At 62.7% G+C, this 18098-nt stretch overlaps 2 protein-coding genes across 2 annotated transcripts; both read left to right on the top strand.

Moving 5' to 3' along the window:
- Positions 1 to 54: 54 nt before the first annotated feature.
- LOC126227777 (uncharacterized) lies at positions 55 to 13054 on the top strand. Its single transcript, XM_049942257.1, has 3 exons — positions 55 to 4692; positions 4808 to 12267; positions 12376 to 13054. Exons 1-3 carry the CDS (start codon positions 55 to 57, stop codon positions 13052 to 13054), a joined length of 12777 nt encoding a protein of 4258 aa, XP_049798214.1.
- A 123-nt stretch (positions 13055 to 13177) lies between these two features.
- LOC126227780 (trichohyalin-like) lies at positions 13178 to 18070 on the top strand (the record flags this gene model as incomplete). Its single annotated transcript, XM_049942259.1, has 1 exon — positions 13178 to 18070. A coding segment is annotated over exon 1 (4893 nt), but the record flags the coding sequence as incomplete, so codon positions are not given.
- Between the last annotated feature and the right edge of the window lie 28 nt (positions 18071 to 18098).

The following is an 18098-nucleotide window of genomic DNA, read 5'->3' as shown; positions in this document are numbered from 1 at the left end:
CGTACGCGCGTGGTAGGATCTCTAGACCACGCGCGCGTACGGAGTTCGTCACCCATGCTGTTGCAGTGCAGTCTCATCAGAAAATCAGAAACAGCTGCGCAGAAGCGGCTGCGCAGGAACAGCTGCGCAGAAGCGGCTGCGCAGAAGCGGCTGCGCAGAAGCGGCTGCGCAGAAGCGGCTGCGCAGAAGCGGCTGCGCAGAAGCGGCTGCGCAGAAGCGGCTGCGCAGAAGCGGCTGCGCACAAGCGGCTGCGCACAAGCGGCTGCGCACAAGCGGCTGCGCAGAAGCGGCTGCGCAGAAGCGGCTGCGCAGAAGCGGCTGCGCAGAAGCGGCTGCGCAGAAGCGGCTGCGCAGAAGCGGCTGCGCAGAAGCGGCTGCGCAGAAGCGGCTGCGCAGAAGCGGCTGCGCAGAAGCGGCTGCGCAGAAGCGGCTGCGCAGAAGCGCCTGCGCAGAAGCGGCTGCGCAGAAGCGGCTGCGCAGAAGCGGCTGCGCAGAAACGGCTGCGCAGAAACGGCTGCGCAGAAACGGCTGCGCAGCAGCGGCTGCGCAGAAGCGGCTGCGCAGAAGCGGCTGCGCAGAAGCGGCTGCGCAGAAGCGGCTGCGCAGAAGCGGCTGCGCAGAAGCGGCTGCGCAGAAACAGCTGCGCAGATGCAGCTGCGCAGAAACAGCTGCGCAGAAACAGCTGCGCAGAAACAGCTGCGCAGAAACAGCTGCGCAGAAGCGGCTGCGCAGAAGCGGCTGCGCAGAAGCGGCTGCGCAGAAGCGGCTGCGCAGAAGCGGCTGCGCAGATGCAGCTGCGCAGAAACAGCTGCGCAGAAACAGCTGCGCAGAAACAGCTGCGCAGAAACAACTGCGCAGAAGCGGCTGCGCAGAAGCGGCTGCGCAGAAGCGGCTGCGCAGAAGCGGCTGCGCGGAAGCGGCTGCGCGGAAGCGGCTGCGCGGAAGCGGCTGCGCGGAAGCGGCTGCGCGGAAACGGCTGCGCGGAAACGGCTGCGCGGAAACGGCTGCGCGGAAACGGCTGCGCGGAAGCGGCTGCGCGGAAGCGGCTGCGCGGAAGCGGCTGCGCGGAAGCGGCTGCGCAGAAGCGGCTGCGCAGAAGCGGCTGCGCAGAAGCGGCTGCGCAGAAGCGGCTGCGCAGAAGCGGCTGCGCAGAAACGGCTGCGCAGAAACGGCTGCGCAGAAACGGCTGCGCAGAAACGGCTGCGCAGAAACGGCTGCGCAGAAACGGCTGCGCAGAAGCGGCTGCGCAGAAGCAGCTGCGCAGAAGCAGCTGCGCAGAAGCAGCTGCGCAGAAGCAGCTGCGCAGAAGCAGCTGCGCAGAAGCAGCTGCGCAGAAGCAGCTGCGCAGAAGCAGCTGCGCAGAAACAGCTGCGCAGAAACAGCTGCGCAGGAACAGCTGCGCAGGAACAGCTGCGCAGGAACAGCTGCGCAGGAACAGCTGCGCAGGAACAGCTGCGCAGGAACAGCTGCGCAGGAACAGCTGCGCAGGAACAGCTGCGCAGGAACAGCTGCGCAGAAACAGCTGCGCTGGAACAGCTGCGCAGGAACAGCTGCGCAGGAACAGCTGCGCAGGAACAGCTGCGCAGAAACAGCTGCGCAGAAACAGCTGCGCAGGAACAGCTGCGCAGGAACAGCTGCGCAGGAACAGCTGCGCAGGAACAGCTGCGCAGAAACTGCTGCGCAGAAACTGCTGCGCAGAAACAGCTGCGCAGGAACAGCTGCGCAGGAACAGCTGCGCAGGAACAGCTGCGCAGGAACAGCTGCGCAGAAACAACTGCGCAGAAACAGCTGCGCAGGAACAGCTGCGCAGAAACAGCTGCGCAGAAACAGCTGCGCAGAAACAGCTTCGCAGAAACAGCTGCGCAGAAACAGCTGCGCAGAAACAGCTGCGCAGAAACAGCTGCGCAGGAACAGCTGCGCAGGAACAGCTGCGCAGAAACAGCTGCGCAGAAACAGCTGCGCAGGAACAGCTGCGCAGGAACAGCTGCGCAGAAACAGCTGCGCAGGAACAGCTGCGCAGAAACAGCTGCGCAGAAACAGCTGCGCAGAAACAGCTGCGCAGAAACAGCTGCGCAGAAACAGCTGCGCAGAAACAGCTGCGCAGAAACAGCTGCGCAGAAACAGCTGCGCAGGAACAGCTGCGCAGGAACAGCTGCGCAGGAACGGCTGCGCAGGAACGGCTGCGCAGAAACGGCTGCGCAGAAACGGCTGCGCAGAAACGGCAGCGCAGAAACGGCAGCGCAGAAACGGCTGCGCAGAAACGGCTGCGCAGAAGCAGCTGCGCAGAAGCAGCTGCGCAGAAGCAGCTGCGCAGAAGCAGCTGCGCAGAAGCAGCTGCGCAGAAGCAGCTGCGCGGAAGCAGCTGCGCGGAAGCAGCTGCGCGGAAGCAGCTGCGCAGAAGCAGCTGCGCAGAAACAGCTGCGCAGAAACAGCTGCGCAGAAACAGCTGCGCAGGAACAGCTGCGCAGGAACAGCTGCGCAGGAACAGCTGCGCAGGAACAGCTGCGCAGGAACAGCTGCGCAGGAACAGCTGCGCAGGAACAGCTGCGCAGGAACAGCTGCGCAGGAACAGCTGCGCAGGAACAGCTGCGCAGGAACAGCTGCGCAGGAACAGCTGCGCAGAAACAGCTGCGCAGAAACAGCTGCGCTGGAACAGCTGCGCAGGAACAGCTGCGCAGGAACAGCTGCGCAGGAACAGCTGCGCAGGAACAGCTGCGCAGAAACAGCTGCGCAGGAACAGCTGCGCAGGAACAGCTGCGCAGGAACAGCTGCGCAGGAACAGCTGCGCAGAAACTGCTGCGCAGAAACTGCTGCGCAGAAACAGCTGCGCAGAAACAGCTGCGCAGGAACAGCTGCGCAGGAACAGCTGCGCAGGAACAGCTGCGCAGGAACAGCTGCGCAGGAACAGCTGCGCAGAAACAGCTGCGCAGGAACAGCTGCGCAGGAACAGCTGCGCAGAAACAGCTGCGCAGAAACAGCTGCGCAGGAACAGCTGCGCAGGAACAGCTGCGCAGAAACAGCTGCGCAGGAACAGCTGCGCAGAAACTGCTGCGCAGAAACAGCTGCGCAGAAACAGCTGCGCAGAAACAGCTGCGCAGAAACAGCTGCGCAGAAACAGCTGCGCAGAAACAGCTGCGCAGGAACAGCTGCGCAGAAACAGCTGCGCAGGAACAGCTGCGCAGGAACAGCTGCGCAGGAACAGCTGCGCAGGAACAGGTGCGCAGGAACAGGTGCGCAGGAACAGGTGCGCAGGAACAGGTGCGGAGGAACAGGTGCGCAGGAACAGCTGCGCAGGAACAGGTGCGCAGGAACAGCTGCGCAGGAACAGCTGCGCAGGAACAGCTGCGCAGGAACAGCTGCGCAGAAACTGCTGCGCAGAAACTGCTGCGCAGAAACTGCTGCGCAGAAACAGCTGCGCAGGAACAGCTGCGCAGGAACAGCTGCGCAGAAACTGCTGCGCAGAAACTGCTGCGCAGAAACTGCTGCGCAGAAACTGCTGCGCAGAAACAGCTGCGCAGGAACAGCTGCGCAGGAACAGCTGCGCAGGAACAGCTGCGCAGAAACAGCTGCGCAGAAACAGCTGCGCAGGAACAGCTGCGCACGAACAGCTGCGCAGGAACAGCTGCGCAGGAACAGCTGCGCAGAAACTGCTGCGCAGAAACTGCTGCGCAGAAACTGCTGCGCAGAAACAGCTGCGCAGGAACAGCTGCGCAGGAACAGCTGCGCAGGAACAGCTGCGCAGGAACAGCTGCGCAGGAACAGCTGCGCAGGAACAGCTGCGCAGAAACAGCTGCGCAGAAACAGCTGCGCAGGAACAGCTGCGCAGAAACAGCTGCGCAGGAACGGCTGCGCAGGAACGGCTGCGCAGAAACGGCTGCGCAGAAACGGCTGCGCAGAAACGGCAGCGCAGAAACGGCTGCGCAGAAACGGCTGCGCAGAAACGGCTGCGCAGAAGCAGCTGCGCAGAAGCAGCTGCGCAGAAGCAGCTGCGCAGAAGCAGCTGCTAGAAGCAGCTGCGCAGAAGCAGCTGCGCAGAAGCAGCTGCGCAGAAGCAGCTGCGCAGAAGCAGCTGCGCAGAAACAGCTGCGCAGGAACAGCTGCGCAGGAACAGCTGCGCAGGAACAGCTGCGCAGGAACAGCTGCGCAGGAACAGCTGCGCAGGAACAGCTGCGCAGGAACAGCTGCGCAGGAACAGCTGCGCAGGAACAGCTGCGCAGGAACAGCTGCGCAGGAACAGCTGCGCAGGAACAGCTGCGCAGGAACAGGTGCGCAGGAACAGCTGCGCAGGAACAGCTGCGCAGGAACAGCTGCGCAGGAACAGCTGCGCAGGAACAGCTGCGCAGAAACAGCTGCGCAGAAACAGCTGCGCAGAAACAGCCGCGCAGAAACAGCCTCGCAGAAACAGCCTCGCAGAAACAGCCGCGCAGAATCAGCCGCGCAGAAACAGCCGCGCAGGAACAGCCGCGCAGGAACAGCCGCGCAGGAACAGCTGCACAGGAACAGCTGCGCAGGAACAGCTGCGCAGGAACAGCTGCGCAGGAACAGCTGCGCAGGAACAGCTGCGCAGGAACAGCTGCGCAGGAACAGCTGCGCAGAAACAGCGGCGCAGAAACACTCTATAGCCTCCGGTTACAGGAGCGTACCTCCATGTTCAATGTTTTTTGGGCAGTTGAACATGTAAAGTTGAATCCCGTACGCGCGTGGTAGGATCTCTAGACCACGCGCGCGTACGGAGTTCGTCACCCATGCTGTTGCAGTGCAGTCTCATCAGAAAATCAGAAACAGCTGCGCAGAAGCGGCTGCGCAGGAACAGCTGCGCAGAAGCGGCTGCGCAGAAGCGGCTGCGCAGAAGCGGCTGCGCAGAAGCGGCTGCGCAGAAGCGGCTGCGCAGAAGCGGCTGCGCAGAAGCGGCTGCGCAGAAGCGCCTGCGCAGAAGCGGCTGCTCAGAAGCGGCTGCGCAGAAGCGGCTGCGCAGAAACGGCTGCGCAGAAACGGCTGCGCAGAAACGGCTGCGCAGAAACGGCTGCGCAGAAACGGCTGCGCAGCAGCGGCTGCGCAGAAGCGGCTGCGCAGAAGCGGCTGCGCAGAAGCGGCTGCGCAGAAGCGGCTGCGCAGAAGCGGCTGCGCAGAAGCGGCTGCGCAGAAACAGCTGCGCAGATGCAGCTGCGCAGAAACAGCTGCGCAGAAACGGCTGCGCAGAAACGGCTGCGCAGAAACGGCTGCGCAGAAGCGGCTGCGCAGAAGCGGCTGCGCAGAAGCGGCTGCGCAGAAGCGGCTGCGCAGATGCAGCTGCGCAGAAACAGCTGCGCAGAAACAGCTGCGCAGAAACAGCTGCGCAGAAACAACTGCGCAGAAGCGGCTGCGCAGAAGCGGCTGCGCAGAAGCGGCTGCGCAGAAGCGGCTGCGCAGAAGCGGCTGCGCGGAAGCGGCTGCGCGGAAGCGGCTGCGCGGAAGCGGCTGCGCGGAAACGGCTGCGCGGAAACGGCTGCGCGGAAACGGCTGCGCGGAAGCGGCTGCGCGGAAGCGGCTGCGCGGAAGCGGCTGCGCGGAAGCGGCTGCGCGGAAGCGGCTGCGCCGAAGCGGCTGCGCAGAAGCGGCTGCGCAGAAGCGGCTGCGCAGAAGCGGCTGCGCAGAAGCGGCTGCGCAGAAGCGGCTGCGCAGAAACGGCTGCGCAGAAACGGCTGCGCAGAAACGGCTGCGCAGAAACGGCTGCGCAGAAACGGCTGCGCAGAAACGGCTGCGCAGAAGCGGCTGCGCAGAAGCGGCTGCGCAGAAGCGGCTGCGCAGAAGCAGCTGCGCAGAAGCAGCTGCGCAGAAGCAGCTGCGCAGAAGCAGCTGCGCAGAAGCAGCTGCGCAGAAGCAGCTGCGCAGAAGCAGCTGCGCAGAAGCAGCTGCGCAGGAACAGCTGCGCAGGAACAGCTGCGCAGGAACAGCTGTGCAGGAACAGCTGCGCAGGAACAGCTGCGCAGGAACAGCTGCGCAGGAACAGCTGCGCAGGAACAGCTGCGCAGGAACAGCTGCGCAGGAACAGCTGCGCAGGAACAGCTGCGCAGGAACAGCTGCGCAGAAACAGCTGCGCAGGAACAGCTGCGCAGGAACAGCTGCGCAGGAACAGCTGCGCAGGAACAGCTGCGCAGGAACAGCTGCGCAGAAACTGCTGCGCAGAAACTGCTGCGCAGAAACTGCTGCGCAGAAACTGCTGCGCAGAAACAGCTGCGCAGGAACAGCTGCGCAGGAACAGCTGCGCAGGAACAGCTGCGCAGGAACAGCTGCGCAGGAACAGCTGCGCAGAAACAACTGCGCAGAAACAGCTGCGCAGGAACAGCTGCGCAGAAACAGCTGCGCAGAAACAGCTGCGCAGAAACAGCTTCGCAGAAACAGCTGCGCAGAAACAGCTGCGCAGAAACAACTGCGCAGAAACAGCTGCGCAGGAACAGCTGCGCAGGAACAGCTGCGCAGAAACAGCTGCGCAGAAACAGCTGCGCAGGAACAGCTGCGCAGGAACAGCTGCGCAGAAACAGCTGCGCAGGAACAGCTGCGCAGAAACAGCTGCGCAGAAACAGCTGCGCAGAAACAGCTGCGCAGAAACAGCTGCGCAGAAACAGCTGCGCAGAAACAGCTGCGCAGAAACAGCTGCGCAGAAACAGCTGCGCAGAAACAGCTGCGCAGGAACAGCTGCGCAGAAACAGCTGCGCAGGAACAGCTGCGCAGGAACGGCTGCGCAGAAACGGCTGCGCAGAAACGGCTGCGCAGAAACGGCAGCGCAGAAACGGCTGCGCAGAAACGGCTGCGCAGAAACGGCTGCGCAGAAGCAGCTGCGCAGAAGCAGCTGCGCAGAAGCAGCTGCGCAGAAGCAGCTGCGCAGAAGCAGCTGCGCGGAAGCAGCTGCGCGGAAGCAGCTGCGCAGAAGCAGCTGCGCAGAAGCAGCTGTGCAGAAGCAGCTGCGCAGAAACAGCTGCGCAGAAACAGCTGCGCAGGAACAGCTGCGCAGGAACAGCTGCGCAGGAACAGCTGCGCAGGAACAGCTGCGCAGGAACAGCTGCGCAGGAACAGCTGCACAGGAACAGCTGCGCAGAAACAGCTGCGCAGGAACAGCTGCGCAGAAACAGCTGCGCTGGAACAGCTGTGCAGGAACAGCTGCGCAGGAACAGCTGCGCAGGAACAGCTGCGCAGGAACAGCTGCGCAGGAACAGCTGCGCAGGAACAGCTGCGCAGAAACAGCTGCGCAGAAACAGCTGCGCAGGAACAGCTGCGCAGGAACAGCTGCGCAGGAACAGCTGCGCAGGAACAGCTGCGCAGAAACTGCTGCGCAGAAACTGCTGCGCAGAAACAGCTGCGCAGAAACAGCTGCGCAGAAACAGCTGCGCAGGAACAGCTGCGCAGGAACAGCTGCGCAGGAACAGCTGCGCAGGAACAGCTGCGCAGAAACAGCTGCGCAGGAACAGCTGCGCAGAAACAGCTGCGCAGGAACAGCTGCGCAGAAACAGCTGCGCAGGAACAGCTGCGCAGAAACAACTGCGCAGAAACAACTGCGCAGAAACAGCTGCGCAGGAACAGCTGCGCAGAAACAGCTGCGCAGAAACAGCTGCGCAGAAACAGCTTCGCAGAAACAGCTGCGCAGAAACAGCTGCGCAGGAACAGCTGCGCAGGAACAGCTGCGCAGAAACAGCTGCGCAGAAACAGCTGCGCAGGAACAGCTGCGCAGGAACAGCTGCGCAGAAACAGCTGCGCAGGAACAGCTGCGCAGAAACAGCTGCGCAGAAACAGCTGCGCAGAAACAGCTGCGCAGAAACAGCTGCGCAGAAACAGCTGCGCAGAAACAGCTGCGCAGAAACAGCTGCGCAGAAACAGCTGCGCAGGAACAGCTGCGCAGAAACAGCTGCGCAGGAACAGCTGCGCAGGAACAGCTGCGCAGGAACAGCTGCGCAGGAACAGGTGCGCAGGAACAGGTGCGCAGGAACAGGTGCGGAGGAACAGGTGCGCAGGAACAGCTGCGCAGGAACAGCTGCGCAGGAACAGGTGCGCAGGAACAGCTGCGCAGGAACAGCTGCGCAGGAACAGCTGCGCAGAAACAGCTGCGCAGAAACTGCTGCGCAGAAACTGCTGCGCAGAAACAGCTGCGCAGGAACAGCTGCGCAGGAACAGCTGCGCAGAAACTGCTGCGCAGAAACTGCTGCGCAGAAACTGCTGCGCAGAAACTGCTGCGCAGAAACAGCTGCGCAGGAACAGCTGCGCAGGAACAGCTGCGCAGGAACAGCTGCGCAGGAACAGCTGCGCAGGAACAGCTGCGCAGGAACAGCTGCGCAGAAACAGCTGCGCAGGAACAGCTGCGCAGGAACAGCTGCGCAGAAACAGCTGCGCAGAAACAGCTGCGCAGGAACAGCTGCGCAGAAACAGCTGCGCAGGAACAGCTGCGCAGGAACGGCTGCGCAGAAACGGCTGCGCAGAAACGGCTGCGCAGAAACGGCAGCGCAGAAACGGCTGCGCAGAAACGGCTGCGCAGAAACGGCTGCGCAGAAGCAGCTGCGCAGAAGCAGCTGCGCAGAAGCAGCTGCGCAGAAGCAGCTGCGCAGAAGCAGCTGCGCAGAAGCAGCTGCGCAGAAGCAGCTGCGCAGAAGCAGCTGCGCAGAAACAGCTGCGCAGAAACAGCTGCGCAGGAACAGCTGCGCAGGAACAGCTGCGCAGGAACAGCTGCGCAGGAACAGCTGCGCAGGAACAGCTGCGCAGGAACAGCTGCGCAGGAACAGCTGCGCAGAAACAGCTGCGCAGGAACAGCTGCGCAGAAACAGCTGCGCTGGAACAGCTGCGCAGGAACAGCTGCGCAGGAACAGCTGCGCAGGAACAGCTGCGCAGAAACAGCTGCGCAGAAACAGCTGCGCAGAAACAGCTGCGCAGAAACAGCTGCGCAGGAACAGCTGCGCAGGAACAGCTGCGCAGGAACAGCTGCGCAGGAACAGCTGCGCAGAAACTGCTGCGCAGAAACTGCTGCGCAGAAACAGCTGCGCAGAAACAGCTGCGCAGGAACAGCTGCGCAGGAACAGCTGCGCAGGAACAGCTGCGCAGAAACAGCTGCGCAGAAACAGCTGCGCAGAAACAGCTGCGCAGGAACAGCTGCGCAGAAACAGCTGCGCAGGAACAGCTGCGCAGAAACAACTGCGCAGAAACAACTGCGCAGAAACAGCTGCGCAGGAACAGCTGCGCAGAAACAGCTGCGCAGAAACAGCTGCGCAGAAACAGCTTCGCAGAAACAGCTGCGCAGAAACAGCTGCGCAGGAACAGCTGCGCAGGAACAGCTGCGCAGGAACAGCTGCGCAGAAACAGCTGCGCAGAAACAGCTGCGCAGGAACAGCTGCGCAGGAACAGCTGCGCAGAAACAGCTGTGCAGGAACAGCTGCGCAGAAACAGCTGCGCAGAAACAGCTGCGCAGAAACAGCTGCGCAGAAACAGCTGCGCAGAAACAGCTGCGCAGAAACAGCTGCGCAGGAACAGCTGCGCAGAAACAGCTGCGCAGGAACAGCTGCGCAGGAACAGCTGCGCAGGAACAGCTGCGCAGGAACAGGTGCGCAGGAACAGGTGCGCAGGAACAGGTGCGGAGGAACAGGTGCGCAGGAACAGCTGCGCAGGAACAGGTGCGCAGGAACAGCTGCGCAGGAACAGCTGCGCAGGAACAGCTGCGCAAGAACAGCTGCGCAGAAACTGCTGCGCAGAAACTGCTGCGCAGAAACTGCTGCGCAGAAACAGCTGCGCAGGAACAGCTGCGCAGGAACAGCTGCGCAGAAACTGCTGCGCAGAAACTGCTGCGCAGAAACTGCTGCGCAGAAACTGCTGCGCAGAAACTGCTGCGCAGAAACAGCTGCGCAGGAACAGCTGCGCAGGAACAGCTGCGCAGGAACAGCTGCGCAGGAACAGCTGCGCAGGAACAGCTGCGCAGGAACAGCTGCGCAGGAACAGCTGCGCAGAAACAGCTGCGCAGGAACAGCTGCGCAGGAACAGCTGCGCAGGAACAGCTGCGCAGAAACTGCTGCGCAGAAACTGCTGCGCAGAAACTGCTGCGCAGAAACAGCTGCGCAGAAACAGCTGCGCAGGAACAGCTGCGCAGGAACAGCTGCGCAGGAACAGCTGCGCAGGAACAGCTGCGCAGGAACAGCTGCGCAGGAACAGCTGCGCAGAAACAGCTGCGCAGGAACAGCTGCGCAGAAACATCTGCGCAGGAACAGCTGCGCAGAAACAACTGCGCAGAAACAACTGCGCAGAAACAGCTGCGCAGAAACAGCTGCGCAGAAACAGCTTCGCAGAAACAGCTGCGCAGAAACAGCTGCGCAGAAACAGCTGCGCAGGAACAGCTGCGCAGGAACAGCTGCGCAGAAACAGCTGCGCAGAAACAGCTGCGCAGGAACAGCTGCGCAGAAACAGCTGCGCAGAAACAGCTGCGCAGGAACAGCTGCGCAGAAACAGCTGCGCAGAAACAGCTGCGCAGAAACAGCTGCGCAGAAACAGCTGCGCAGAAACAGCTTCGCAGAAACAGCTGCGCAGAAACAGCTGCGCAGGAACAGCTGCGCAGAAACAGCTGCGCAGGAGCAGCTGCGCAGGAACAGCTGCGCAGGAACAGCTGCGCAGGAACAGCTGCGCAGGAACAGCTGCGCAGGAACAGGTGCGCAGGAACAGGTGCGCAGGAACAGGTGCGGAGGAACAGGTGCGCAGGAACAGCTGCGCAGGAACAGGTGCGCAGGAGCAGGTGCGCAGGAACAGCTGCGCAGGAACAGCTGCGCAGGAACAGCTGCGCAGGAACAGGTGCGCAGGAACAGGTGCGCAGGAACAGGTGCGCAGGAACAGCTGCGCAGAAACAGCTGCGCAGAAACAGCTGCGCAGAAACAGCTGCGCAGAAACAGCTGCGCAGAAACAGCTGCGCAGAAACAGCTGCGCAGAAACAGCTGCGCAGAAACAGCTGCGCAGAAACAGCTGCGCAGAAACAGCTCCGCAGAAACAGCTGCGCAGAGACAGCTGCGCAGAGACAGCTGCGCAGAGACATCTGCGCAGTTACAGCTGCGCAGAAACAGCTGCGCAGAAACAGCTGCGCAGAAACAGCTGCGCAGAAACAGCTGCGCAGAAACAGCTGCGCAGAAACAGCTGCGCAGAAACAGCTGCGCAGAAACAGCTGCGCAGAAACAGCTGCGCAGAAATAGCTGCGCAGAAACAGATGCGAAGAAACAGCTGCGCAGAAACAGCTGCGCAGAAACAGCTGCGCAGAAACAGCGGCGCAGAAACAGCGGCGCAGAAACAGCGGCGCAGAAACAGCTGCGCAGGAACAGCTGCGCAGGAACAGCTGCGCAGAAACAGCTGCGCAGAAACAGCTGCGCAGGAACAGCTGCGCAGAAACAGCTGCGCAGAAACAGCTGCGCAGAAACAGCTGCGCAGAAACAGCTACGCAGGAACAGCTGCGCAGGAACAGCTGCGCAGAAACAGCTGCGCAGAAACAGCTGCGCAGAAACAGCTGCGCAGAAACAGCTTCGCAGAAACAGCTGCGCAGGAACTGCTGCGCAGGAACAGCTGTGCAGGAGCAGCTGCGCAGGAACAGCTGCGCAGGAACAGCTGCGCAGGAACAGCTGCGCAGGAACAGCTGCGCAGGAACAGCTGCGCAGGAACAGCTGCGCAGGAACAGGTGCGCAGGAACAGGTGCGCAGGAACAGCTGCGCAGGAACAGCTGCGCAGGAACAGGTGCGCACGAACAGCTGCGCAGGAACAGGTGCGCAGGAACAGGTGCGCAGGAACAGGTGCGCAGGAACAGCTGCGCAGGAACAGGTGCGCAGGAACAGCTGCGCAGGAACAGCTGCGCAGGGACAGCTGCGCAGGAACAGGTGCGCAGGAACAGGTGCGCAGGAACAGCTGCGCAGTAACAGCTGCGCAGAAACAGCTGCGCAGAAACAGCCGCGCAGAAACAGCTGCGCAGAAACAGCTGCGCAGAAACAGCTGCGCAGAAACAGCTGCGCAGAAACAGCTGCGCAGAGACAGCTGCGCAGAGACAGCTGTGCAGAGACAGCTGCGCAGAGACAGCTGCGCAGAGACAGCTGCGCAGAAACAGCTGCGCAGAAACAGCTGCGCAGAAACAGCTGCGCAGAAACAGCTGCGCAGAAACAGCTGCGCAGAAACAGCTGCGCAGAAACAGCTGCGCAGAAACAGCTGCGCAGAAACAGCGGCGCAGAAACACTCTATAGCCTCCGGTTACAGGAGCGTACCTCCATGTTCAATGTTTTTTGGGCAGTTGAACATGTAAAGTTGAATCCCGTACGCGCGTGGTAGGATCTCTAGACCACGCGCGCGTACGGAGTTCGTCACCCATGCTGTTGCAGTGAAGTCTCATCAGAAAATCAGAAACAGCTGCGCGGAGACGGCTGCGCAGAAGCGGCTGCGCGGAAGCGGCTGCGCGGAAACGGCTGCGCGGAAACGGCTGCGCGGAAACGGCTGCGCGGAAACGGCTGCGCGGGAACGGCTGCGCGGGAACGGCTGCGCGGGAACAGGTGCGCGGGAACAGGTGCGCGGGAACAGGTGCGCGGGAACAGCTGCGCAGGAACAGCTGCGCAGGAACAGGTGCGCAGGAACAGGTGCGCAGGAACAGGTGCGCAGGTACAGGTGCGCAGGAACAGGTTCGCAGGAACAGGTGCGCAGGAACAGCTGCGCAGGAACAGCTGCGCAGGAACAGGTGCGCAGGAACAGCTGCGCAGGAACAGCTGCGCAGGAACAGCTGCGCAGGAACAGCTGCGCAGGAACAGCTGCGCAGAAACAGCTGCGCAGAAACAGCTGCGCAGAAACAGCCGCGCAGAAACAGCCTCGCAGAAACAGCCTCGCAGAAACAGCCGCGCAGAATCAGCCGCGCAGAAACAGCCGCGCAGGAACAGCCGCGCAGGAACAGCCGCGCAGGAACAGCTGCACAGGAACAGCTGCGCAGGAACAGCTGCGCAGGAACAGCTGCGCAGGAACAGCTGCGCAGGAACAGCTGCGCAGGAACAGCTGCGCAGAAACAGCGGCGCAGAAACAGCGGCGCAGAAACACTCTATAGCCTCCGGTTACAGGAGCGTACCTCCATGTTCAATGTTTTTTGGGCAGTTGAACATGTAAAGTTGAATCCCGTACGCGCGTGGTAGGATCTCTAGACCACGCGCGCGTACGGAGTTCGTCACCCATGCTGTTGCAGTGCAGTCTCATCAGAAAATCAGAAACAGCTGCGCAGAAGCGGCTGCGCAGGAACAGCTGCGCAGAAGCGGCTGCGCAGAAGCGGCTGCGCAGAAGCGGCTGCGCAGAAGCGGCTGCGCAGAAGCGGCTGCGCAGAAGCGGCTGCGCAGAAGCGGCTGCGCAGAAGCGGCTGCGCAGAAGCGGCTGCGCAGAAGCGGCTGCGCACAAGCGGCTGCGCACAAGCGGCTGCGCAGAAGCGGCTGCGCAGAAGCGGCTGCGCAGAAGCGGCTGCGCAGAAGCGGCTGCGCAGAAGCGGCTGCGCAGAAGCGGCTGCGCAGAAGCGGCTGCGCAGAAGCGGCTGCGCAGAAGCGGCTGCGCAGAAGCGGCTGCGCAGAAGCGGCTGCGCAGAAGCGGCTGCGCAGAAGCGCCTGCGCAGAAGCGGCTGCGCAGAAGCGGCTGCGCAGAAGCGGCTGCGCAGAAACGGCTGCGCAGAAACGGCTGCGCAGAAACGGCTGCGCAGAAACGGCTGCGCAGAAACGGCTGCGCAGAAACGGCTGCGCAGCAGCGGCTGCGCAGAAGCGGCTGCGCAGAAGCGGCTGCGCAGAAGCGGCTGCGCAGAAGCGGCTGCGCAGTAGCGGCTGCGCAGAAGCGGCTGCGCAGAAACAGCTGCGCAGATGCAGCTGCGCAGAAACAGCTGCGCAGAAACAGCTGCGCAGAAACAGCTGCGCAGAAACGGCTGCGCAGAAGCGGCTGCGCAGAAGCGGCTGCGCAGAAGCGGCTGCGCAGAAGCGGCTGCGCAGAAGCGGCTGCGCAGATGCAGCTGCGCAGAAACAGCTGCGCAGAAACAGCTGCGCAGAAACAGCTGCGCAGAAACAACTGCGCAGAAGCGGCTGCGCAGAAGCGGCTGCGCAGAAGCGGCTGCGCAGAAGCGGCTGCGCAGAAGCGGCTGCGCGGAAGCGGCTGCGCGGAAGCGGCTGCGCGGAAGCGGCTGCGCGGAAACGGCTGCGCGGAAACGGCTGCGCGGAAACGGCTGCGCGGAAACGGCTGCGCGGAAGCGGCTGCGCGGAAGCGGCTGCGCGGAAGCGGCTGCGCGGAAGCGGCTGCGCAGAAGCGGCTGCGCAGAAGCGGCTGCGCAGAAGCGGCTGCGCAGAAGCGGCTGCGCAGAAACGGCTGCGCAGAAACGGCTGCGCAGAAACGGCTGCGCAGAAACGGCTGCGCAGAAACGGCTGCGCAGAAACGGCTGCGCAGAAACGGCTGCGCAGAAGCGGCTGCGCAGAAGCAGCTGCGCAGAAGCAGCTGCGCAGAAGCAGCTGCGCAGAAGCAGCTGCGCAGAAGCAGCTGCGCAGAAGCAGCTGCGCAGAAGCAGCTGCGCAGAAGCAGCTGCGCAGAAACAGCTGCGCAGGAACAGCTGCGCAGGAACAGCTGCGCAGGAACAGCTGCGCAGGAACAGCTGCGCAGGAACAGCTGCGCAGGAACAGCTGCGCAGGAACAGCTGCGCAGGAACAGCTGCGCAGGAACAGCTGCGCAGAAACAGCTGCGCTGGAACAGCTGCGCAGGAACAGCTGCGCAGGAACAGCTGCGCAGGAACAGCTGCGCAGAAACAGCTGCGCAGAAACAGCTGCGCAGGAACAGCTGCGCAGGAACAGCTGCGCAGGAACAGCTGCGCAGGAACAGCTGCGCAGAAACTGCTGCGCAGAAACTGCTGCGCAGAAACAGCTGCGCAGGAACAGCTGCGCAGGAACAGCTGCGCAGGAACAGCTGCGCAGGAACAGCTGCGCAGAAACAACTGCGCAGAAACAGCTGCGCAGGAACAGCTGCGCAGAAACAGCTGCGCAGAAACAGCTGCGCAGAAACAGCTTCGCAGAAACAGCTGCGCAGAAACAGCTGCGCAGAAACAGCTGCGCAGGAACAGCTGCGCAGGAACAGCTGCGCAGAAACAGCTGCGCAGAAACAGCTGCGCAGGAACAGCTGCGCAGGAACAGCTGCGCAGAAACAGCTGCGCAGGAACAGCTGCGCAGAAACAGCTGCGCAGAAACAGCTGCGCAGAAACAGCTGCGCAGAAACAGCTGCGCAGAAACAGCTGCGCAGAAACAGCTGCGCAGAAACAGCTGCGCAGAAACAGCTGCGCAGGAACAGCTGCGCAGGAACGGCTGCGCAGGAACGGCTGCGCAGAAACGGCTGCGCAGAAACGGCTGCGCAGAAACGGCAGCGCAGAAACGGCTGCGCAGAAACGGCTGCGCAGAAACGGCTGCGCAGAAGCAGCTGCGCAGAAGCAGCTGCGCAGAAGCAGCTGCGCAGAAGCAGCTGCGCGGAAGCAGCTGCGCGGAAGCAGCTGCGCGGAAGCAGCTGCGCGGAAGCAGCTGCGCGGAAGCAGCTGCGCAGAAGCAGCTGCGCAGAAACAGCTGCGCAGAAACAGCTGCGCAGAAACAGCTGCGCAGGAACAGCTGCGCAGGAACAGCTGCGCAGGAACAGCTGCGCAGGAACAGCTGCGCAGGAACAGCTGCGCAGGAACAGCTGCGCAGGAACAGCTGCGCAGGAACAGCTGCGCAGGAACAGCTGCGCAGGAACAGCTGCGCAGGAACAGCTGCGCAGGAACAGCTGCGCAGGAACAGCTGCGCAGGAACAGCTGCGCAGAAACAGCTGCGCAGAAACAGCTGCGCTGGAACAGCTGCGCAGGAACAGCTGCGCAGGAACAGCTGCGCAGGAACAGCTGCGCAGGAACAGCTGCGCAGAAACAGCTGCGCAGGAACAGCTGCGCAGGAACAGCTGCGCAGGAACAGCTGCGCAGGAACAGCTGCGCAGAAACTGCTGCGCAGAAACTGCTGCGCAGAAACAGCTGCGCAGAAACAGCTGCGCAGGAACAGCTGCGCAGGAACAGCTGCGCAGGAACAGCTGCGCAGGAACAGCTGCGCAGGAACAGCTGCGCAGAAACAGCTGCGCAGGAACAGCTGCGCAGAAACAGCTGCGCAGGAACAGCTGCGCAGAAACAGCTGCGCAGGAACAGCTGCGCAGAAACAACTGCGCAGAAACAACTGCGCAGAAACAGCTGCGCAGGAACAGCTGCGCAGAAACAGCTGCGCAGAAACAGCTGCGCAGAAACAGCTTCGCAGAAACAGCTGCGCAGAAACAGCTGCGCAGGAACAGCTGCGCAGGAACAGCTGCGCAGAAACAGCTGCGCAGAAACAGCTGCGCAGGAACAGCTGCGCAGGAACAGCTGCGCAGAAACAGCTGCGCAGGAACAGCTGCGCAGAAACAGCTGCGCAGAAACAGCTGCGCAGAAACAGCTGCGCAGAAACAGCTGCGCAGAAACAGCTGCGCAGAAACAGCTGCGCAGAAACAGCTGCGCAGAAACAGCTGCGCAGGAACAGCTGCGCAGAAACAGCTGCGCAGGAACAGCTGCGCAGGAACAGCTGCGCAGGAACAGCTGCGCAGGAACAGGTGCGCAGGAACAGGTGCGCAGGAACAGGTGCGGAGGAACAGGTGCGCAGGAACAGCTGCGCAGGAACAGGTGCGCAGGAACAGCTGCGCAGGAACAGCTGCGCAGGAACAGCTGCGCAGGAACAGCTGCGCAGAAACTGCTGCGCAGAAACTGCTGCGCAGAAACTGCTGCGCAGAAACAGCTGCGCAGGAACAGCTGCGCAGGAACAGCTGCGCAGAAACTGCTGCGCAGAAACTGCTGCGCAGAAACTGCTGCGCAGAAACTGCTGCGCAGAAACAGCTGCGCAGGAACAGCTGCGCAGGAACAGCTGCGCAGGAACAGCTGCGCAGGAACAGCTGCGCAGAAACAGCTGCGCAGAAACAGCTGCGCAGAAACAGCTGCGCAGGAACAGCTGCGCAGGAACAGCTGCGCAGGAACAGCTGCGCAGGAACAGCTGCGCAGAAACTGCTGCGCAGAAACTGCTGCGCAGAAACTGCTGCGCAGAAACAGCTGCGCAGGAACAGCTGCGCAGGAACAGCTGCGCAGGAACAGCTGCGCAGGAACAGCTGCGCAGGAACAGCTGCGCAGGAACAGCTGCGCAGGAACAGCTGCGCAGAAACAGCTGCGCAGAAACAGCTGCGCAGGAACAGCTGCGCAGAAACAGCTGCGCAGGAACAGCTGCGCAGGAACGGCTGCGCAGAAACGGCTGCGCAGAAACGGCTGCGCAGAAACGGCAGCGCAGAAACGGCTGCGCAGAAACGGCTGCGCAGAAACGGCTGCGCAGAAGCAGCTGCGCAGAAGCAGCTGCGCAGAAGCAGCTGCGCAGAAGCAGCTGCTAGAAGCAGCTGCGCAGAAGCAGCTGCGCAGAAGCAGCTGCGCAGAAGCAGCTGCGCAGAAGCAGCTGCGCAGAAACAGCTGCGCAGAAACAGCTGCGCAGGAACAGCTGCGCAGGAACAGCTGCGCAGGAACAGCTGCGCAGGAACAGCTGCGCAGGAACAGCTGCGCAGGAACAGCTGCGCAGGAACAGCTGCGCAGGAACAGCTGCGCAGGAACAGCTGCGCAGGAACAGCTGCGCAGGAACAGCTGCGCAGGAACAGGTGCGCAGGAACAGCTGCGCAGGAACAGCTGCGCAGGAACAGCTGCGCAGGAACAGCTGCGCAGGAACAGCTGCGCAGAAACAGCTGCGCAGAAACAGCTGCGCAGAAACAGCCGCGCAGAAACAGCCTCGCAGAAACAGCCTCGCAGAAACAGCCGCGCAGAATCAGCCGCGCAGAAACAGCCGCGCAGGAACAGCCGCGCAGGAACAGCCGCGCAGGAACAGCTGCACAGGAACAGCTGCGCAGGAACAGCTGCGCAGGAACAGCTGCGCAGGAACAGCTGCGCAGGAACAGCTGCGCAGGAACAGCTGCGCAGGAACAGCTGCGCAGAAACAGCGGCGCAGAAACAGCGGCGCAGAAACACTCTATAGCCTCCGGTTACAGGAGCGTACCTCCATGTTCAATGTTTTTTGGGC

Source organism: Schistocerca nitens, unplaced genomic scaffold, assembly GCF_023898315.1.
Source record: "Schistocerca nitens isolate TAMUIC-IGC-003100 unplaced genomic scaffold, iqSchNite1.1 HiC_scaffold_342, whole genome shotgun sequence".
NCBI classification, from domain to species: Eukaryota; Metazoa; Arthropoda; class Insecta; order Orthoptera; family Acrididae; genus Schistocerca; species Schistocerca nitens.
This window is presented reverse-complemented; position numbering and strand designations above follow the sequence as displayed.

Excerpts from the sequence above, each read along its gene's own strand:
- LOC126227777 (XM_049942257.1), top strand. The coding sequence starts at position 55 with ATGCTGTTGCAGTGCAGTCTCATCAGAAAATCAGAAACAGCTGCGCAG. Across the intron at positions 4,693-4,807 it reads AACATGTAAAGTTGAATCCC|GAACAGCTGCGCAGAAGCGG; the intron begins GTACGCGCGTGG and ends GCGGCTGCGCAG. Across the intron at positions 12,268-12,375 it reads TTTTTTGGGCAGTTGAACAT|CTGCGCGGAGACGGCTGCGC; the intron begins GTAAAGTTGAAT and ends AATCAGAAACAG.